Below are 23,992 nucleotides of genomic sequence, written 5' to 3' on the forward strand. Positions count from 1 at the left end.
GAATTTAAATGAGAAATCTATGCCAAAGTCTTGTTTCTTAATTTTCTAGAAAGTGTTCTGAACACTAGCCCCAACATAAAACTTTTAAAATTGGTCATTGCCCTTTTTATTCAGACACAAGTGACTGTGTGACTGCACACACTGAGCATTAGTGTTCTCCCAGTTTTACTGGTGCCATGATTTTCAGGCAGATGGGCTTTAATTCAAGACACAAAAGAGGTGTTCACTCCACACTTTGATGTTCCTCAAGTACAAAATGCACACTGAGAAATTTAGGCTGCATGTGAAGCATAAACAGTGACTTAATGTTGAACAGAATATATTTGGAACCCCAAAATAAGTCTAGAGGAAACTAATCTTAGAGAAACCAATTGCAAACAGTGGTCAAGGACTTCTTGCATTGCTATCATTTAGCACAATTAAGACCTCTAACTTATTGAGATGTTCAGTCCATGTAACTGAAACTGGGTGGTCACACTTGAGGGTCAAGCAGGAGTGAGAGGAGGGAATGATTGGCATAGAAAACAAGGGGATAAAAGAGAGGAAGAATACAGCATAGTTGAACATTTGATACCATGCAGGTAGAATGAATGTGATCTATGTTTGATAGCCAAACCACTTTCATCAGTTACTGAGGTTAACCAGATGTAGTGAGAATGCCATGTGTATAGTTGTTCCTTCATTATCAAACCCTTACTTGAGAACTTTTTTCAAGGGTCACTCCTTTCTCCTACAGTATTTGCATGCTTATTAAACACCACCAGGAGTCTCCACAGCAGCCTTTTCTGATACACAGGTTTTTCTACAATACTGATCAGCAACATCTTTCAAGTTTAACAATACTTAGCTTAAAGCAATACAAGGTTAAAAGCAACTGATAAAGCTAAGATTAAGAAAGACTAAAAAAGTACTACCAGAAGAGAAATAAACTTCAAAAAATGCTCTGGTCTCCTCGGTGCAGAATACCCAAAGAGGACATTTGAGTCAGTCCTCGCCACTGCCACCCTTTTTTACTTCTCAAATTTGATATCCAAATGTCCATGGCAATAAATGTTAATTTCCAGACATGAGCTGTGAAATACCTTAGAGTCTTAAGGTCTCAGTGAATCTCCCAATACTTATTTCTGTATCAAAATGAACTATATCAGGAGTGGAAGAACAAATCCAAGAAAGCTGCAGTAGCAACATTTCTGTCTTACTAAAAGCAAAGATTTCCCTGTGCAGTGCACTTGCTTGGCTGCCTGCATTGCCTCTCCCCTGAATGTTTGTTTTTCCTGTACCTTCTGTAACATGCAGCCAAACATGGATCATAGCTAGCTTGGCCACCAGATAGTAGAGTCACGTTAAAAAATATGCATATAGGAGACCAAACCTTCACAAGATGACAGTCTAGATGACATTGAATCTTCCCACTGACATTACATTCCTACTGATGCAAAAGGGAACTAGAAAACCAAATGCTGACCAAATTTCCACATTTTAGACACTTCTTCAGAAGAGTCAAAGCCAAAGTATTCATGACTGTTTTCACACATATTTCCAACTCGCTCAGACCACACTCACTTACATTTGCAAACTGAGCACAATAACTATTGTAAAACAAAGCTTTTTTTTTCTTGCCATATGGTAAGACAAGAAGAGAACAGAATTGTTATTCCTGTTTGTAAACATTTAACAGGAACTGAGGTACTCTGCTAACACTGGCCATGTACTGGACTAAACAAAATTCTGCAGCTATTTATGGCAAGACATACCTAGAACAACCTTCTTTAGGTCAGTACAATTACTACTGCACAAATAACTGGTCTGACACTCTATTTAGCAACTGAAAGGGAAATGTGTGCCTCTAACTTCCACCAGGCAGAATACAGTTGTTTAAATTCTCCAACAACCTAAGTGACAGGATTACTAATTTACTAGGAAAAGCCAAATAGATTTACAATAACATATAGGTCTCTTTGAAGAAAACTACAGGAGTTTATGTTCAGAAATGATAATCAGGAGTTAAAATACCATGGTAGAAACCATCTTCATGGAAAAACAAGGAGTCTTCTTTACATTGAATAAGATATCTTTCTGAATCTCCAGATGCCTACCCACCAAACATACTAAAATCTTAGTCTGAGGGCCTTGTGTTTTAACCCTTTGATGACTGAAGAAAAGAAATACTGTGTGCAGCATGTGACAAGGACAAGGGCCCCGTTCTTGGATGACTGACATAACGGAGGCCAACCCCAGACTTGCACTTTTTGTGCCACTGCAAAACAAGTAGGAATGACAATACTCAATGAATTGCTGGGAGATACACAGCAGTAATTAAACAAAACATCCCTCAGTTGATTGTTCTAACTTAGTTCTCATAAAATACAGAGAATGATGGTATCTTGGATTTAAGATATTCCAGTGACCTATGGTTTAAAGGCCAGTAATTAGGTGAAAAGAGCTCCAAACAATGTAGGACTTTGGTGGTGGCAATCAGATCATCAAGAAATTGTGAAGAATATTTTCAGTGACAGAATGATTCCCATAAAAACTGATGGCTGATGACTTATATAAATGAAGTGTCTGGGACCAAATACTGTTACTGTTAAATCTGTCCACCATCCATAGGCAAATGGAAGGATAACAGCTGACAGAATCATGGCCCAGATTCAAATGAGGGAATTTGTGCCCCTACAATGCAACAGGCCAGCCTGACACAGATGAATCTGCTTGTAGTTTGAAGTATTAGATACTCAGAGAAATGACAATAGTATGATAAGGGGTCTCCTTATATAAAAATTAGATCTAATATGTACAAATTACAGTACATTCCCTCATCTGAGGATACAGTGGATGTCTTTAGTATCCATAGGAACACAAGAACAAGTTCCAGCCCCACTATTCTCTGCACTGGCTTGTAGAATATGGAGCCTTGTGTGTGATGTAGCCAGGAGAAAGTTGGGTTATCCACGGGAGCAGGGACTACTCTGCTAGGTGGGTGAACCTTGTCTTCACATTCTGTTAAACAGATGTCCTCAGTTGTTTGTCTGTTTCCTCATAAAGTACTTGGTAGGGTTCCTCTTCCTTAGGTCATGAACACGTTCAGTCATCCAAACTGAATGCAGGGAGATATTTTCCTTCCATGTTTTATAGGCAATGGAAGATAACATTTCTCAAACTAGATCTTCCCTCTCCCCGCTTCACTGAACTCTGTCATGTCTCTAACTGGACTAGACATAATATCTTGGCTTGTAAAACTCTTGGCCTGCTGCAGATCACATTAAACTGAGTTATGGAATGTATTTTGGAGGCAGTGACAATAAAAATAAGACTTTCAAATGACCTTTTAGGTTCTTCAAGCAATTTTTAAAACATTTGCTAAAGAAACATAACATAGAGAGAAAATAACTTTTACTCTTGTCACAAGCAAGGCCTGCTGAGATCCCATAACCAAGAAACTAAATGTTGTTTTTCTGGGGTCAGAGGGTAAGATATTCTTTGTTAATCAGGACATCTAGAATTTTATTTGATATCCTGGCAGAATGCAGTGTGCTTATGATGAACTCAATGAATTTGACTCTGCCTCTTGGGTCAAAATCTACACAGATACATAGTCCTCACACTATACTGGAAATGTTTTAAAAAGGAGTAATTCCCCAAGCATAGCTTTGTCAGAGAATATAATTATCTAGGGTTTGGTTGTTTTTTTAAAAAGCAAATAGCATTTCTAATTTCCTCTCTCCCTACCTTTTGTTTTTTTTAAGATTCAACAAACAGCAAAGACCAGCCTGGCTGGCGCCATTTATTCGTGCATTTGCAATGGCTTTTGGCATGTGTGTCCACAGTTGTATGAGTCACTCGAAAGGCAGAACAGATATGACCATGCTCCTGCTCAAGCAGTCACAGAATGAGTGCCATTCCTATTACAAAGATGTGGCAGCCACAGAACTTTCTCTCAATCCCAGCTGCAAAGGTAACGCAGCTGCTAGTTGCTGATTTGGAACGAAGAAAATTCCACGTGGCTGTAAATTGCACAGCAAGGACAGCAGGAAGGGCAGATTATAAGAGGGAATACAGGCCAGCTCCTTCATCTCATTTCATTTTATGTATTGCAGTTTTATTTTCTGTTACCTATCCACATCCAGTTTGAACACTTAGTCTATGTTCTCATATATTTACATTCAACATATTCTCTTGGACTTTACTCCAGTGAGTTCAGCAATGGCAATTTGCAGCCCAAAAGTTCAATTCAGACAGTCTTGCTCATATTTTCTTATTTTAATCCTTTTCTGTCTTTGTGTTTTTATGCCACCGTCTATACAAGTTATACTTATGTTTAATTATGCATATCATTGCTTAATATGAGTAGGCCTAAATGCTTAAGAGAAATACTAAAATATTATGTGTTGAGATTTTCTTACAGTGATTTGTAGGTGAATTTTTGGATTACAGCATGCACTTCTCTGAAGAAGTACAGACAACTAAAATGTGGTATTTGTCTGGGTCAGCCATGTAGAAAGGTCCTGGAAACAACACATTATTATGCATTATTATTGACCTGCAGCTTTGCTTTGAGTCCTGTCGACACTTCATACAGGGCACAAATCTCTCCTAACAGGAACTTTTGTAGTTCACAACCACCTCCAGGTGTAACTTACAGTGGCTATGACATAAAGAGGAGTCTAGCAGTGGAAAAGGACAAACCAGCACTTCATAAGGAAAGATTAACTTGTTTTTCATCTCCAGGTGGCTTATGTTATAGGGAACAACATGTAACATTGCTGTAGAGAACCTGGGCTGCATGAAGAAGGTTTTAAAGTAATATTTAACATGTAGTTGAAACTGTTAAAATTTTCCAACTTTACGTATTTGACAGATCATCATTTACACAGTCCCAACAGTAGAGCAGAAAAGAAGATTTAACTCCTTCCTTGAAAGCCTTCTATGACAAAACCCCCTTAATTTTCAGGACTATAATAAATTCTACAATAAAGATATAATACTAAAAGCAATCCTGATGCCCCCTCTTTCATAATTTCTCCCACTTCACCAGTCAGAAGTGATTCCACTATTAACAGGCAAAGTGTCAAGAGCATAAAGCTCAACAACAACTGAGTCTGCATGTAGGCAGTATATAGTACCTTCAAGACCAGACTACATGTTAACAGTGCACAGGTAAAAAAAAAGATACAAAAAGAAAACCATTTAACATAAGGGTTTCAGGCATGCAGCCTTTACATTCCATTTGGAATTTTAAAGTGACCCACTAAGAGGGCAGATTGGGCTTATGAACACAGAGATGTCTCTTGGAGAGTTACTCGGTAAAGGAGAGTGCAGCCATGTTTGACCACCTGGGCTCTGTGGAATGCAAAGTAATTATCCCAATTAGGAATCCACGCTAGGGAATAAAACAGTAAAAGGCATCATCTCTACAAGCCCCTCAGATTATAGATAACTGTGATCAAACCAATCTTGTACTTAGACTAATCAGGGGATGCTATTCTGCCAAGAGAAAGCCATATATATAATCTTTTGGACACAGTGCTGGGGCAAGATAAATGCAAAATAGCTCTGTGTAAAACATTCTAGTTTATCTTCTAAGATCCCCTCCAAACACATCTGACTCTCACATCCAAGCAAATCCCTGCCTTCCCAGCCCCTTGTGCTAATCTCCTTGGTGGCAGCAGAGGGCTCTCTTTGGCAGCTGTGGTACTGCCATGCTCTTCTGGAAAGTCACAAAGGAGATCGGTTTTGTTACTGCACTTCTTTTGTGAGCTAACTTGAAAAGCTGCCCTGTACTTTTCTGCCTTTTCTCGTCTCAAATGAAGGGCTTTCTGTAACGACTCTGCGATCTTGTCAGCCAGCAGCTCACTGCTGCCGAGCTCTTACTCAGATGCTGAAAATCATCGTCTGCCGGGAAGGAAGGATGATACATATAAGGAGTAAATTACTGACTGGATATAAACTTGATCGAGCCTTAATACAGAAAGAAATCAAACAAAATACATATCCTATCAGCTCGGTCTAATGGTGTGCAACTCAACCATATGTGTTTTTTTAAATACTTAAAACTTAGGTATCTGACTTTTGGGAATGAATCATGTGACAAGAATTCAAAAGCCTTGAAATATATCTTTAAAATATGCCAATTAAAATGAAAACAGAGGGTAACATAGATGAATTAATGGCAAACTGGCAAAATGAAAACATATATTTGTATCTCTTGTAAGATGCAAACAAATGAAGTAAAGTTAGCTTTTTCTACAGAACTACAATTTGACAAAGTTGAAAACTGTATACCATAACCAAAGTATTTATGTAGAAAATGTCAATGCCAAAATTCTGTGACCTGGGAATACGAACAGCTTTATTTCCTACATGTAATACTGACATCACTTGCTTTTTATCAGTTGCTCATCTACCAGTTTCTCCTACATTACCTTCAGCTTGCTCTTTCCTGCAATTAAGAAATTGCCATTTGGTCAAGAAGAGATGGCCAGAGAAATTCCAGCACTTTTAAGTCCTCATCTATAAGCCCGTGGCAAGTTGCATTTGGTCCTCCCAGTGCCAGAGACACAGCACAAGGAGGTGCCGATGGTCTGCCTACACTTTCAGATCCTGCTGGGACACAGGCTTCACCTGGAGAGGCATTTAGTCGCACGAGGTGACAGCCACCCTAAAATCACTAGGGACTACTCATTATAGCAGCAGTTCTTGCCTCGTTCCTACACCGTGCCCTTTGTGCCTGGGTAATAGACATGTGAATGTCTGTATAGTGTTCATCTCTCTCTTCTACCTGTGAACCGAAATAAACAGGAATAAAATATATGCATTATTTTGTAAACACTGTGTATTTAATTCAGACCTCCTAGATCAATGCAGTGACTTCTCACCCTTTTTTTCAGTTGCTGTATTAAAACAATGCTGCTCAAATTGAGCAAATATTCCAATCCACAGTATCTCTAAATACCAATACTGGAATCCTGTGTAAAGTTAAGGAATGGACTTACCTGTGCAGACTGGGTCAATTTTACATCTGACTTATATAAAAAAAAATAGAGCTGTTTCAAGCAGAAAGTTTGAGACTAGGAGCCCCAAAAGAAATAATTTCTATCAGTATAAAACTTATTCTAGAAATGACTCACAGATTACTCTGGAGTGACTGGAAAATTAATTTAAGCCTCTTTTACAAGTAATTTTTTTACTAGATTTTTAGACCAGCCTTTCAAAAAAACCTTTTGTTTTGAAGACTACGTTATGTAAAACTGCAGAGGATGATTGCAAATTCCCTTTCACAGTGCTAGATCCAGGCAAACACCCTTGAGAAAACCCTGAGGTATGAAAGACACAGTTTGAAACTCATGGAGATTGCCAACAAAATATACAGGTACTATACATTTGAACATTTATAAAGTACAATGTCTACCCTTGCCTGTCAAGATCGGATATCTTAAAAGAAAGCTGTAAAACCCCAGACATAATGCACATTGTAAAGCAGAAACTGAACACTCATAAATAAATGTGTACCAACTTAGAAATGATACTAATATCAACAATCACAATTATATGTGTCATCAATTACAATGGACAAAACTGACAGTATGGAACTAGCAGCCTCATGTTTTAAATAAATACATTGATTTATAACGAGCAAAATTTATGATGAGTCCTATAGGTTATGCAATTAATGGCTTATTTGGTATGGTGGTAATTAGCCAAAAGTTGGACTTGATGAACTTGGGGGCCTTTTCCAATCTGAAGGATTCTATGCTTCTATGATTCTACCTCTCCTGTTTGTTCTCCTACAGCTGTTGATGTTGGTCTCTGGCACAAATATGGGACTGCATAGACCTCACCCTGGATCAAGTACACCAATTTCTACAGATTACTGTGGTCAACCGAATTTATCATTAATTCAGTAACTATTATTAATAAAATTTTAATTTATTGTTAGTATTTTAATCTATTGTAGATCATGGAGGTTAGTTGTCCCATTTTTGCAAAGATCTTGCTATCCTAAGGATGAAAGAATGTATTACTTAAAAGACATCCAAGACACTAGCTGTCCTGGCATCTAATGGACATAACCTTACAGCTGCCAGACTTTTAAGAGCTTTATCTCACATTCTGTTTTCATTCAATAATTTCATGTTTATTAGCTGGATATTGACCTTCTGAAGGCTCAGTACTTTGTGTAAGAATAAACAGACTTTGATACTGAATACCATCAGTGATACACTTACTTTTTTCTAAATGCAAAGAATAGTTCCTAAATATGCATTGCTAAGTAGAATACTGGACCCCCTCCCCTAACTCCTGATAGGACCCAGCTACTCAAATCCTAAATAATTAGTGGCAAATTCTAAGTGAAGCTGCTTGCCTTTAAAGTGTTTTATATAGACTTTCTTTTTGTAAGGTTTTCATTTAAAAAAAAGTATAATTTCCATTAACTCCTGCTTTTAGTCAGGCTATAAATACCAGAAGAACAGTCTCCTCCTGGTATTTTGGCACTTCTGTATCTTTTCAAAGCCAGAAAAAGTAAGTGGAGTGACACGAAAATGAAAAATAATGAAAAAAAAACACAAAGGAAAGAAGAAGAAGATCTTAAATAAAGCAGCCTGTGAATGCCCAACAAGAAATACACACCTTCGGATTCAAAGAGTTTCCCATGTAGTATTTTATTTACTTGCAAACATGTTTATTCCAAAGGAGCACTGTATGTGTTACCAAAACTTGTCTAACATTTGTCTCCAGGCCTGGTCCTTTGGCAGAGCTCTTCCCCACGTTCTGGCACCTGATGACAGCATGCTGACTGCTATTTCACTTTTACTCAAGGTGGAATTTAGTATGAAATACCTGACATAGGATGTTCTGCAGTTAAATTTAATCTACCAGCCCTAAGTTTATTTGTCTGGGATTCAGGTAAACTTGACTCAATTCCTATCTACTCCACAGTCCACTTGTGTGATATCATTCTCCTGAGACAGATCCATCCTGCTCAGTAAGAGCAAAACAGAGGTGGCATCTCAGAAAGAGTCTATTCCTAAGACTGATGTTCTGTTAAGGAATGGATATTTAAATAAACATCCAGGACAAGAAGGAAAATGGCATTATCTTCCTGTTTTCTATTATGGCTTTTTGGGGGTTGTGTCTTTAATTAAATGTATTTAAGCAAAACTTGTACCTTATGGATGATACTGCTATTCTTTATGTGTCTTCAGTTGCCTCAAAGCTGCCATGACTGTAAGACCTATTTTTTGTCTCCCCCAATTTGAAGCAACGCTGCTTCACCATGGTGTGAAACCCTCATTTAGTAACAGGATTTTCTAAGCAGCATTATTCTTTATAAAATTTCCTCTCTTACCTCACTTCTTGTAGTCTTCACAGCAAACTCTGCCTATGTACTGTGCATTAATCCTTTTTTTTAAATCCAGATCTCTGTATTACATAGCTTCCTTTCTTGACTGTTTTTTGAAGTCCCAGTGGTGTCTCATACAAAGAGTTTACTTTTTGTTTCCCCAAATCCACTGGTGCAATGCCTGTAATACTGTTTTGTAAGCTGCTAAACATTAACTTTGGCAATTGTATTAATTGAAAGTTGGGACTGTTAAATACAGTGACTCTTAAAACTTCCTTATTCCAATTTCCCTTGCACTCACTGTTTGTTATGGCACCGTTTGTGAGGGCTATCCTAACCTTATAGGAGAACCAGACAATCCTAATTATATTATCTTTTATTTCTTTGCTAAGTTGAACAGCTCCCCATAATGTTATAAAAACCTTTTCTCACAGAAAGCTGCCCTCAGACTTCAAGAACAGAAACAGTATATTTTCAAGTTAATTTATATTTTTATGCTTTAAAAATATGCTGAACTGACCTCTCTAGAGGCTGGGACCTGTTTTTCACACACAGATTAAGAACATGAGTGAATAAAACCAGCAGAAGCTTCCCATGGCAACTTGTCTTGAAGCTGTCTTTGAACGACTACCTCGAGGGCTGACAGAGCATTTCAGTTTCTGTGGCTCATTCAATCCTGTGGCTTTCTGATGCACAAATATAACTGCAATGTTATTTTCCACACTCCAGTACCTCTGGTAGGCAGGTTGCTGAGCACCCATCGTAAAGCAGTGACTTCCAGTTGGTTACTGTACTTCTAAATGCCAAATTTTATCCTTAAAACCTTCCACTGTGTAAAGATATAGCACAGAATTAATTTCTCTCTCTTCAGATCATCACAGGATCTCAGTTGTTATGCACTTATCATATACCTTAGATTTCTGTAATCCATTTCAGCTCCCACTGAACAAACTTATTCCTACTAGGTCTCAGCCAAGCTCAGTCACATCCCTATTTATCAGTATCCCTTCCTATCTTCGACCAACAGATAGAGGCATTTCCATCTGTCTTTTGTTGGATGACTTACTGCCTTATTTCTTCTACCATTTTATAGTTCTGCTGATTACTCTGAGTGTTCAAATTATTCTACATCATTACGGCCTAAGCTCTCTGCATACCAGATACAGTCATGCTGCTCGACAACCACAAAAGGTAAAATGGTTCAAATGAACATGTCAAAAAGTCTCATTTTCCCATTACAACTACTTCCTGAATTTAACTTAACCTTTTCCATATTTCTGTTTCTCCTTTTGCCTAGCTATAAATAACTGGAATATCAGTTGCTTTTTTTTTTTACTTCACATTTTTCTGTCTCTTTTATGGCACAAAAAATCCCTTGCCCATGAGAACCTTCTACCTGAACCACAGGAAATGTTTACAGTGCAATTGCATATAAATATTTTGGGTTTCTGATTTTGCTAAAAACATATATCTCAATTCATGTTCAGTAAAATCTTTGCTGAATACCAAGCAAGCCTGACAAGATTTCCAGTTCTGCACTGACAGCAATGCAACATAATTCACAGGGAAATTAGTTCCTTTCAAGTGAGCTTTGCTTTGCTGTCCATTGAATACCAATCCTGTGGCAAAAGCCAGAAGATGTGTATGGGAGACTGAAGATTGAAGATGGTGAATCAAACCCATCAGATAATAGAGTCTTTTTGCTCTGCGGATAATAAATATCATAGTGTCTGCTAATCTGAATTATTGAGGGAAGCCTAGAACCTACTTTCTAATGTGTTTATGGAGGACCTGAGTTGTGTTTCTACCTGGAGTAGCTTCTGCTCATTTAACTTGCACCACACATTAACAAGGGCTGATTTCTGTTCATTTCCTGGAGGTGCCATATTATCAGTCCAGCTGAGCGTATTTTAAAGCTAAACTACTTCATTAATTCATCATCCAGGTATACTGACTATTTATTGGAGTGAAACAGTTCAGTTAAGATATTCTGCTTCCACACTTCCGCACATGTTGGCTGAAAGGGACACTACTGGACTTTATGTTTGTTTTGAAACTGTCTTTTAATCCATTTAAGAGTCACAGATAGATCTTGAAGAGCAAACAAGGAAAAGAGCTGGATTCTATCATGCTTAATTAAAATGGAAATCAGTCCCAGCCTAAACATTTACTGAATGTTTAATCCCTGTTAATGTTTTTACTAAATATAAAAGAAAATTCCATTGAAAAATATATAGTATTTTTATTATCATTATCCTGTTATGCTTTGTTTTTCCTGCAGCAAGTGATTCCTTGGGAAAAAAATACCTGGTAAAAATCAAGAATAAGAGTTTGCGGTATGTGTGTACATGAAGACAGTGTTGCTAACAGAGGAAATATTTTAGGATGGGACAAACCATGGAAATAGGCATACAGGAGGTTTATTTGCTATGCACAAGCCAACCCGTGCAGTCAGCACGTGCAGAACACCAGAACTGTGTGGGGAAGTGGGTAGCAGCAGAAGGTGATGCCACAAAGAGGTAGGGCACAGTGTATGACAGCAAGTACAGACAATCCAGTGTCAGATCATTTTCTTTGCTTAGAGCCTGGCTCATCTAACCAGAGTGTTCACTTTGCCTCTGCTCTTGCCACATGCAGCAGTTCCTTTCTTAGCATGTTGGGAAAGCAGATCTGCTTTCAGCACATGCTAGTTTATAGCAACACCAAATGTTTTTGATCACCCATTATGTTAGAACAATTCCACAAAAAAGAAAACCGTGTCATTTTCCACTCACTGTTGTTGTCTCCTCTTTGTCCTAACTTCCCAGAAATGCTAAAAAGATGGATGAAAAGGTAGTCAAAAAGCCACATATGGTGAATGACATTACACACTAAACTCTTGTGTTCTTTGGGTACTTATCCTTTTCATAGTAATTGCAGTAGTTTCTGCACATGAGGAAAAGATATAAACCCAGAAAGTTCATCACCTCTTAAACACTGTATTTACTAAAGCACAAAACCAAATTGCTCAAACTCGGGTGCCACAGTTTAGCCCCATGGCCACACTACACCATTGAAAGACCACCTTATAAATGTGCTACCTTTTCTTCCCAGTGGAAGTTAAACTCCTCTATAACCACTTTGCAGCCAAGCAGCAGTAGACATTTTGTTTTCAGGGCTGCGGAAAGATAGCACACAGCACGAGAGAGAAAGATTTTAAAAGGCAAAAAAACTCAAACTACTTTTTGCTCTATGAATAAATTCAGCTACAGGTATAACTATTAATCTTTATGCCAGTTCACAGTAGGTTATAGCATTTTAAGCAGTCTCCATTTGAGGTCCTGATCTGACTTCTCCAGTTACGAATAAGTACTGTCATCAGCTCTAAAACACCATAAACCATTCTTCTCTTACTGCTAAGGACATTTCAAGTTTTGTGGAAGACAGAGATACCCACTGCATACAACGTGTTTAAACAATAGTAAGAGGAGCATAAGCCATTCACAGGTATACACTCACGCTACTACGACCTACCAACGCATGTCTGCCTACTAAAGGCCTGGTTCTTACACTGATATACATAAGTATTTGCATGTTCACTTATTTTGAGAAACTTAATAGTCATATACTCACATGACTTCCTATTTGCTCGTGACCGTTTCCTCTCTCTAGGCACCGCTCGCTGGCTTGGCACTTGGGTGGCAGACTTTACAATACGATCCATGATCTCATCTGCTGCGTCATCCGTTGCGTTAGGTGAATCGTCGTTGCCAGCGTTCCACGAACCGATACGGCCTGGAAAAGTCCAGCAAGTGAATTGAGGGAAAAGAAGACAGAAAGTCTCTTGCGTCACTTTGGTTTTGCAATTGGCTTTTTTTTGGAAATTACAGCAGGCAGCTCAGTCAACACGACTTCAATTTGACCAAAGAAGAAGACTCTGCCTAATGGAGAATATTTCTAAATAATACCCTAGACTCTTTGCTGCATCAGCAGAGAACCAAGAGCTTAAATGCAATTATAATTTTCTATTCCTTTCAGCCTCAGAGTCTTGCTCTTGACCATACAACTGGCAAATGTCTGCTAGTGGCTGTCTATAAGCCAAGGATGGCTAGTGTTGTGTGACCATGTTTCCCTTCACTACTATTACACAGACACTAGAGGACATGGCACATGTTAGCGATTGATGCAAATCAGAAACACAGATCCTTTATATCAAAAGAGAGAACAAATCAATTTCTGAGCATCTGTATCACAACCTAGTGCAAAAGGAGACTTGAAAAGGGCATACAGTGTGGTTTGACATGTCTTCTTGTCCCTTTCAAAATGAAGAATTCATCTTCTCATCATAAAGTTGTATGTTTCCTGGCACAACTGTGTGTGCTCTGTTATGAGTGGAAAAGGAAGAGTTGTTGGCAAGCCGGAAAGCTAAATAAGCAATTTTGGTTAAAACCACAAACAAACAAGTGAGCCGTGTTTCCGAATCCAAGGCTCTGGCACTCCTTACTTCACAGAGCTCTGTGTGACACATCTCTGGGTTCCTCCACTATGGAATACTATTCTGTGTTCTTTCCATTTTTAAACCATTTGAAGGCTAGCATGCAGTGTGAACACTGACAGCGAGACTTGCAAAGGAGTGATTGTGATAAAATTGCAAGCAGCCAAAAAAATCACTAACGAGGACACTCTGTATCATGTCCCTGAAGTCAATCAACAACAGCTTTGATTAGGCTTTTGCTCTGCTGCTTCTCTCCTGGCTCTTGTCAGGAGCAGTTGTATTACAACAGTGCTCCTGACAAGCTTCTGTCTGCCTCACCTGTCCTCTGGCTCTGCTGTTCTTCAGGGGAACATGAGCTGACTCTCACATTCAGGACACACTGCTCGTTAGCATTCAGTGGATTACTTCAGCTGTTCAGCTTGTTGCAGTGCAGCTTGAACTATTTAATCTTTGTACTTTAGCTAGTTGACTTCCTTCTTAAATTGGGGCTGTGAAACCTCTAAATTAGACAGGATCACAGTTTCAAGCCTTAATAAGCCACACACACACAGATTAGTGATGGATGCTCTGGATGTGCTATCTGTCACATCAAAAAAGAATCAAGAAAGTGCAAGATATCCAGATGTGAGGGAGAAGAAATACCAGAGCAGGAAAGCGAAGACTTGAATTTTGGTGCATCACCTTTACTCCAAAACCATCTTCCACGCATTGTGCATAGGGGAGGGGTGACAGGAAGACAAAAGAAAACACCCACTACCTTTGCAGATTAGCAGGGAGGTGGTTAAACAATTCATCCTCTTTTTCCTACCCGTTTTCCTCTCCCCAATCATTCATAAAATGCTACACTGTATTTTCATTTCAATTTCTACTTTCTACTTGCTTCTATTGAAAATAAAAAAACCCACTATATCATAGATTCCCTAGATGCCCCATTTTGCTTTCATGATGAGAACAAGAACAAAAATTGGGGCATTAGTAGGCAGTCATGATCATTGTGTGGGGAGAGGCGAGAATTTCTGAAGGCTTGGACTCCTAAGGCACCCAAGTACTACTCTGGCTGCTATGCGTGTGTTGTTCTCCTTCCCCTTTGACCTCTCTGCTGTGAACACTATGCAAGGGCCAACATTTGGGCCACTGTGTGGCTACCACACCACAAGAAATGTGGCCAGAAGGAAATGGATGGCACTCACCTCGGCTGGCCCGGCTTCGAGTGCGGACCCCGAGCGCCATGGTGCTTTCCCCGCCAACGGAGGAGGTCTTCAGCACAGCCTTCATGTTCTCATGCTCAGCAGCGTCCTCGGCGTACTGCAGCCCCTGGGGCTGGCTCTGGCAGGGGGGTGAGCTGCTGGAGAACTTGCCAGACTGCAGGAGGAAATGGATTTGTTATTTCAACTGAAAATTGCATGGGGAATAGGCCAGAGTCTCAGCTGTGAATTGCAAGGAGAAAAGTGTCCTTCCAGGCTCGGTTTGGACTGCAGCTATTCTCAAAAGAGCTTGGCTCTCTCAGGGCATGCACCCTGACCAGGAATAAACTGGAAATGGGGAGACAGCAGGGAGCAGACACAGAGGAAAAACAGGTGTATTAGCTCAAGCTTTGTAATTCTGACCTTCTGTCTGAGAGTAAAAGGTACAAAGCACGGACTCGCTTTGAACCCGTTGACCCAGACTGGGCCTGATCTGGGGTCAGGCACAACGCTGAGGGGGACAGCATGAGACACAACAACAAAGAAAAAACTGGCTTTTTTATTCTGTACAATCAGCTCTCAGTAACAAGATGAAATGGAGACAGTGGTATAGGAAGAAACACCTTTCCCTCTTGCCTCCCTGCCTTGCTGCACAGAAAACTCTCAAATTGCTCTAAAACACAATTATCTCCAAGAAACCTTAAAACACATTATCAGTAACTGAAAAATTCCCTGGTCCCAAAACATCCAGACAAATTATTTCATGGCCAAAACACAAAAATAGCAGTCAGCAGTTAGAAGAACAAACAAAACCTTACAAGAGACTGAGGAATCTGCCCTCTGCTTCCCTGTCACCACGACTACGTGAACAACAGCAGCTACATTAGTTGGGCATGCACAGCATAGGGATGCAGCAGCCCCCATGGTTACAGCCATCTAGGAACAGATGAGAGTGGCAGAAATGGGTACTTTCCAAGGAGAAGAGCTTGCATTGCTGAGCTGCTCTCCCTTCCCAGACTCTGCCTACAATGGGCTGTGATGTTGATATTTGGCCCTATGCTCTTAGGTACAGAAAGGTCAAAGCACATTTAAAATACAGTCATGGCTGCAGAAAATACCGACCCTGTTGACAGCAAATATGCATCAACATCAACTGCTCAGTATTCCCAGTCATATCAGCCCAGCACCAGACACTGAAATAAATTTTCTTTTTCCTTCTAATCTTTCTTACTCTGATCGATTCAACACAGATGAAAGGACAAAGTGCTGCATTCTCTTCTTCCTTTGCATAATAAACAACATTAATTATTCACTTGGTATCAAGTCAGTCAGTTAAAGGGATGCAAACCTGCAAAGACTTTCTGTCAGAGAACAGTAAATTGGAAGGAAAGACTGGGCCCTACTTTCAGAGCTTTGATCGAGTCCCTAGGGCTGTCAAGACTGCAAATTGAAAATGTTTAATCTGGAAATCAGTGATAGGATGATTCTATTTTAACATAGTGACTTTTTGGGGTAAGATGGCAAGTTAACTGACTGGCAAAACAATAATCCCTACAAGGCACTGAGCTAAATATACCAGTATGAGACCTGTTTTTGAGAGTGAGAAGTTTGTTTTCTTGTTAAAATATTAGCTTGCAACATTTTGATGTGAAAGTATGCAAGTGATAGAGTTTCACATGTGAAATTAAAAGAGAAAAACATTAGGAAAAATCTCCTATGAAAGTGCATGCCATTTTAGCATTAAGACTACTCAGAGACAGTGGGTTGTAAAGCTCAGAAAAAACCCAAAGGATAAAGCCTTCACATAACTGTTAGTTACTATTCACACAGATTAGTTACATGTTGTCATAAACAGGCCAATTAATGAAATTTTCTTTCTGTGCCCAACGCTATACAGCACAAATCATCACTGGGGGCAAAACTCTAGAGCCAAAAGGTTTTTTTCATTTCCTGAATTTTCAGATGTTGCCATAAATCACTGCACAAACACCAGCCTCTTGAGCAAATGACCGCCACTGTGAAAGAGTGAGCATTAAGCCACATTGTTTATATTCAGCAAATGGAAGAAAGCTCTAATGCTGAACAAAAAATGCATTGCACAATATATGCTCCTCAAACCAATTAACCATCTTATTATGAATACAGCTAGAACACTGTAGTTCTTCAATTACTTTTTCACTCCTTTGTTCATTTTCAACATCACCTTCAGATGCACTTTATGATAAATACATGAACTACACCATGGCTCACTTCTATGATGAGTGAAATGTCTTATTCTCAATTTATACAACAAGCAAAACCATTACAGTTTGCTTAGCACCCCTGTATCCTGATGCTTTTGAATACTTCATAAAATAATATCACTTGGACTTACACAGGTTAACAATGAGTATGAAATTATCATGTAGTCTGTAGCCCAAGGTAACTGATGATCCCTATAACATTTAGATCACTGATGTTTTGGGTAACGGGGATACCTTGCAGTTTGATGAACAGACATTAAGGAAAAGAAATGAGGAAACTTAAAATCATTAAGGCCTCAGATCAGGATATCCTTGTTCAAGAGGACAGGTATGCATATGGTTAAAGCTGACTGTAAAAATGCATTCTTATGATTGAGACAAAAAGGTATGAGAAAAATGTCAGTTCGTAGCTCCAGTTGAGCAGATGGAGTTGAGCAGTCCATACTATCTGAGTTAGAAATTAGATGTCACAGCACACAGGAGACATGGGAATGACATGCTGTTTCACAGAACCATACCTCAGCATCCTCTTCTTCATCGGTCTGCCACCAGAAACAAAGGACAGGGTGGAGAAGGACAAACAGCAAGATTTAGGAAAGACAGTATGGTCAAATCACAACAGAGTAAGAGGTAACCATGGTACTGTTTATGAAATAGGAGGACATAAAAATAGAAAACATATAAGGAATTAATTCCTTAGACAATCAGCTTGTCTTTTTTTTTTTTTTCAGCTAATTGTATGTAGAGCAGACTGTCACTGTCAGCAGGGTATGTAAAAAATTCTTGATTTTTCTTAGGTAAATGATGAACTGAAACTTCCCCTAACCCATCCTATTTTTCTCCCTTGAGTCATGCGGTTGTTTGCCCACTTTTTGCCCTGTGAAAACGGAGAGCACTAGGAAGGACTCTCTCCTTGTTCCAGCTCTGTTCAGCACAGGGAGGTCCTGGCTGTTTCTCCCAGTGCAGAGGTCAGCTTCTTGGCAACTCCTTTTCTCTACACTTGAGTGCTTGTTTTAATTCCTTTCCTAAGCTGGAGCTTTTCAACTTCCAATTTAACAGAGCGCTTAAAGCAAATGCTGGGTCGTCTTTGAATAAATACTCAAAGTTCTTCAGTAGCTGCCTGATATCTGATCCTGGAAATTACAGAGATGCAATTATCCATTGTCATTCATAGCTTTCACTCTCTGTGACAGCAGGCGTGTAAAACTATCTTGACAGTTACAGTAGTTAAATGCAATGAACACATACAAACATTGTGGGATATGGAGTGCTCTTAAATTTGGGGATTTACAGGGAATTGGCAAACTATTTGGAGCTGCGTTCCCAAATGTCTGGGGAATTCCTTATTGGGTTGTGTGATGCCCCACATGGAAGGTTCCCAAAGTAAAATACAGTTTCTCAAGGACCTGGGCTCCTTGTTTCCATAATTCTCAGTTTGATTGTTTATAAAGTGCAAACATAGTCCAGAAGTTTGATGCACTTTTTTTATCTGTGGGTTTTGTTTTGGTTTTTTTAGAAGAAGCATTCCACCAATACTATTCCCCTCCCTAGTGTTACTAATACATATTTTTGACCTTATCTCCATCTCAGCTCTGATTTCTGTCTGGGATTGATACATTCTGTTCCAGAAACATTCATCACCAAAAATGAAAGCCTGATTTACTTTGGCCCTCAGTTTAGTTTCAGCACAATCTCCATAAGAAGATTAGCTGTGAGTGCTGAGCAGCTATTAACATTACTTTTTAAGGGTATGTTTTATTCAAAGAGTGAGATGCTTATTTTTCTTTGGACACAGTGGTGCTGACAGAAACACAAGCAATTTGTTTTGCAGAGGAACCTCAGCAGGTATGTTCCCTTTACATTAAAGAGATACATCTGTCTTTTTTTCATCCCCTGGGGGGCAGGGAGTCACGCTATAAAGCAATTCTTCTGAAAAAGACCACTGTTCACTTTTTGGCATGAATAAGAAACAGAAAGAAGAATGGCAAGTAAGAGCATTCTTGTATTCTAATCCTATCTATCTATCTATCTATCTATCTATCTAATCTAATACATCATTCTGTACATCTATCAACAAGTAAGAGGCAGCAGAAAAGCAAATTGAGCTAAACAATACAAAAAGGCAACGGGGCAAAGTAAGATAGGAGAGAATACACACTACAAAGAGTGTGTTCTGAAGAGAAGTCTATGATATTATTACTTCATATACAGATAGATTTTTACAGGGAAAGTCCCAGCTGTTAGCCTTCCTGCCCACTTAATCTAGCTAAAAGTGATGTGCTGTGAACTTAACTTTAAGGGCAAGGTATGCCTCCCTGCTTGATTTTCCTCATCTCCAGTAACTGGGCATTACCATTTCTTCTCCTCCCAGACCCACTGACCTTCTACACCCAAAGTTACTCCAGTGCACAGGAGGAGCAGTTCACCATCCCCATCATGTTTCCGTGTCTGAAGAGCAAGTTGCCCCCAGCAAATACTGACAATGGGAGTGAAAGTAGCAGAATAAATAAATCAACCTTTTGTTTCACAGGGGAATCTGCTCTCACCTAGGTGTGTACATTCTGCCTTTTATTTCCTTCTGCATTTCATCATCATAAATACACTGAGAAAGAGTAACAAATTAGGAATATTTTAACATGTAATATTACCAAAAAGCAGTGAAAAAATATCACTATACTGAATACTACTTGCAGGCACAAGATGTTAATTTGAAGGAAAAAGGGCTGCTTGTTTCTTCTGTAATTCATTATTAGATATTGCAGGGCAATCTGAGATCTCCCTCCTTGCCTCACATTTTCCCTTTAGGCTAGCATTTCTATTTGGTGGATTTGCTGTTTCAAAATATTTCTATTACATTGCAATTTTGGAATTGAAACTGTTAAGTATCATGAAAAGTAGAGCTTCATAAATCTGGAACACAGATGCTTATATTACCAATTATTATTAAAAATAATTAAAAAGCTCAGACTTCTATCTATAATTGCATTTCTTCCCTATGTTGCTAGCTTGTTATTTTTAGAGTGCCTGAAATGAGTGCTATCATTGGCTAAAGCCAGCTATAAGGTTATAGAGACTAGGCAATTTTCCCTGTGAAACTGTGGCAATTCACGGTTTTGGTTTTTTTCTTAGCCCTCCCCTCTAGACAACATTCACCAAGACTTAAACTGACAGTGCCCAATCCACTGCAGCTCTTAAAGAACATAAAACCATAAAGATATCTGTCGTAAAAGGCTCAAAGAAAGTCTGAAAATACGCCCCATTGTGTTCCTCAGTCCTACTCCATGTGAGTAGCTGCTGAAGTTGATGCAAGTTCTCTGTCAAAGAGCCAGCAGACTCTCTCCATGCAAAGAGCCAGCACCCCTCTGCCTTCCAAGCCTGCAGGGGGGACCAAGGTTTGAGAGATATGTGCCTTCTCAGTAAGAACTGGGTTGGTTCTGGCTTATTCCTTCCCCACTTTTGCTATAATCCCTCTTCATCTGCCTAAAGGCAATATACTGTAAGGTGATAAACATGAGATCCTGAGGAAACTTTCAAAACGACACGGAGGCAAATATCAAATAAAAAATGCACAATACTTTTAGGTCACCAAAAGCAGAAATTAAAATTCCATGTGACTACTACATATTATAACTACTTTCTACAAAGAATTCCTTTCCAACTTTCAACTTTCTTCTATCAGTTGAACACACTGTCAATGCATTACTGACGTATCTTCCCTTTCCAATGTCTTCAAATATCAAACACTAAAAAATTCAAGACCAGTTACAAATCACAGCCAATGCAAGACTACAAAGAAATTCCCCTATTTCATCGTTCTTCACACCTAAGTATCTTCCATCCTGCTGACCTGGAAACTTGTTTGACGTAGATTTGACTTTGAAGTTGTCGAAAGAAGCTGTGACCAATAGTCTCATACAATTTTCATTCTGTTTTACCATATAGTGCAATTGAAGTAGAAGGTAAATGAGGCCATATAACTGCGCTATGATTAAAGAGATTTAGCAAGTTCTGAAGTAACTATATGGCCAGATGAATAGCTCCCTTAAAGAACACTCCCATAAAGGAAATTCTAAAGAATGATGTTTTTCACTCCAGCAGGCTTCTTGGCTTTAAGCTAGTAAGACTATTCTATAATTTAAATTAGGGATAGGCAAGAAATGCTCCCTTTTTTGAGACCTGTAAGATATTTTTTGATGTAACACTAGCTGTTAGATGGCATTTAATTCTTGCCAAATCTCAACACTATCTTGAACAATACAACTTCCAATAATACTTTTGTTCTGGTAAAGGCCTTGCTGCCTCCTCTCCTACATTTTCAGGAAAAGGCCATTGCCCCTGGCTCTGCTCCTTGCTGATTCATTGTCAAGCCTGAGCCTTCTGGTTTGAAAGGGTCCCATTTCTCCATTTCCTGAACTCAGCTGCCAGTGATCAGATCTCCTTTCCCCCTTGCATTTCCTGCAGGAGCAGGATGTAGAGAAGTTTTCTGTCCTGCCACAGCCAGTTCTTCTGGACAGATAATAGAGAAACACTACATCACACAGCAGGAAAACAGTGACTCCTTCAAATCTCAGTATTGCTTAAACTAGTAAAAAGTATCGAAGCTATTTGAGGAAATGAAAATTTTAATCTACCAATCTCTTTGGTTAATGCTGTCTATTACTTCCTCTAGAATATGTCTGGAAAACCCAGAAGCAATTGAAGAAAGTGATCAGAGTTTCTCCGTGGTAGTTTTGAAAATTTATGACTATATTACAGCCTTCATATAAAATCAGAGACTCTTCCTTAACCTGAGGCTAGACCAAAAGGAAAATCTTTTGATAATAATACAGATTTAACATTTTCTCTAGATGGGGCAGAGTTCCAAATGCGAAAAGGATATTGCCAGAAAAGATCTACAAATGATTGTGAGTCAGTGACTTAAATACAATCTCAACTTATATCAGTCTCAATACATATATTTTCTTTTCTTTTTTGACCCATGCTGCCTGAGCCATAAACTGTAATCATCTTAGGGCTCTTCACACCAAAGGCAGGGCTAGCTTCATAAGCAATGAACCACTTGCATCTAATTGAGACTACAAGTTTGGATTCTGAGACAACTGGAAAATTTTATCAAGTACTGGCACTTCTTAAAACATTATTTGGATTGTGTCAAACTGCAACTTAAAAAAAAATAAATCAAGGGTTTTTTAAAGCTTACTATGCTGAAAAAACTAATCTTAATTTATTCTATGTGTATGCAATCATACAGTCAAAAACTTTGCAGGGTAACATAAATTTCAGAATCCCAAAGTAGTTTGTTCCCATAAAATTAGCGGTTCTGTGCTTTAAAGTTAAGAAGAAAATTGCTGTGCATGTGCATGCCTATGTATATACATATGTATACATGTATGTACACATAAAAATAGATAAAATATTAAGATTAAAGATTGGAATATTCAATGATGGTGAAAAAATAAATGTAAATTTGTTTATAATTACTTAAATGGCTACAGTGTTCATAATTTAAATCATGTCCTCTGTTAGAAACCAAATTTCTAGTTATTTTCCTTTTTTATATTTTTGGCTGATCTGGTACACAGAGCTTCTGGTGTCTTCTAGATATTCTGGGCACTATCCATGCAACACACAGAGATGCTCTTTTTGGATGCTTAATGTCAGTTTGTTCTCATTCTATAAATTTGTCTGAAGCAAAAAATACATACATCATCAAGGACTTACAAGTTTTTCCTTTTAAGAGAACAGAGCTCATCACTTAAAATAGAAGAACCTCTAAGAATAAAACTAGAGAGTAATGACACTTCATATACCTCAGTCAATGAAAGAAAGTTTTAAAAGTCCATGCTGTGGGAGATACATTTTGCCACTTACATCTGTTATCATTTTCCCTCTGGTCTTGTTTCTTTCCCTGTGGTTAGCTCGTTTCTGTTTTTGCTGCAAAACTCGTTCCCTGGTGGTGCGGTATTCCAGAGCAAATTCGCTGATGATTTTGCAGAACTTATTGATGTTGACTTCACGTATTGCATAGGGAGGATGGCCCATAAATAACAAAAATGAGTGAAACCTGGAAAACAACGAGTTCATAAATGTAGAGGGAAAAATCTTTATTGATGGTCTCTGGGAAAAACCCCTACATTTCGTTGAATCCATTTATTACTTTACTAGCTCCCATAATTTCCTTTATGCTACAGAATTTTCATGGATGCTTTGCATAACACTGGTATGTTTTATAATTAAAACCATGAAAGTCTAGCCTATGATAACTTCATCCCAGTCTACTTTCCCAGGCTGATGCAGGAGATAAGATGTTTATGGAACTCCATCTACTTTATATGACTAATTTGGCATGTGAATGACCAATTTAATTTCAGTTATAGAAAAAATATTTATTAAGTTTCAATTCTATTTATTTGTATTAAGCAACTTCAAAGAGGTTGTTAGGATGTTGGGCAAAGTCTAGACAAGAAGAATGCAGATTTACAGGCTAGCAAACACAAGAAGGAAAGAATTTCTGGTTCACAAAACTGACCATAAAATTATATTATCTACCAAGTACGTAAGTTTGGGATACTCTCAATTCACAGTTTTACTGCTTCTGTGGCATTTGGCACTTTTGCACTATTTGCAATTTTTACTGCTGCTTCTCTATTGCGAGATTTACAACAGCACACTGAATGTTTAAAAATGTATGGGAATTCCTTTTGACTGCATCTCCATCCCTGATAATAAGAAGTCCTTCCAATTCTAGAAA

At 38.6% G+C, this 23,992-nt stretch overlaps 1 protein-coding gene across 1 annotated transcript in view; it reads right to left on the reverse strand.

The window, feature by feature from the left end:
• The window catches only part of FHOD3 (formin homology 2 domain containing 3), a 122,919-nt gene that overhangs the window by 1,424 nt on the left and 97,503 nt on the right, over window positions 1-23,992 (reverse strand). Inside the window, exons 19-22 of the mRNA XM_009078745.1 lie at window positions 23,113-23,305; window positions 17,760-17,783; window positions 15,005-15,176; window positions 12,953-13,114 (exon numbers count right to left, since the gene is read on the reverse strand). Coding sequence (XP_009076993.1) covers window positions 12,953-13,114; window positions 15,005-15,176; window positions 17,760-17,783; window positions 23,113-23,305 — 551 coding nt within the window. The remainder of the gene's footprint in view (window positions 1-12,952; window positions 13,115-15,004; window positions 15,177-17,759; window positions 17,784-23,112; window positions 23,306-23,992) is intronic.

Source organism: Acanthisitta chloris, unplaced genomic scaffold, assembly GCF_000695815.1.
Source record: "Acanthisitta chloris isolate BGI_N310 unplaced genomic scaffold, ASM69581v1 scaffold2977, whole genome shotgun sequence".
Taxonomy (NCBI): Eukaryota; Metazoa; Chordata; class Aves; order Passeriformes; family Acanthisittidae; genus Acanthisitta; species Acanthisitta chloris.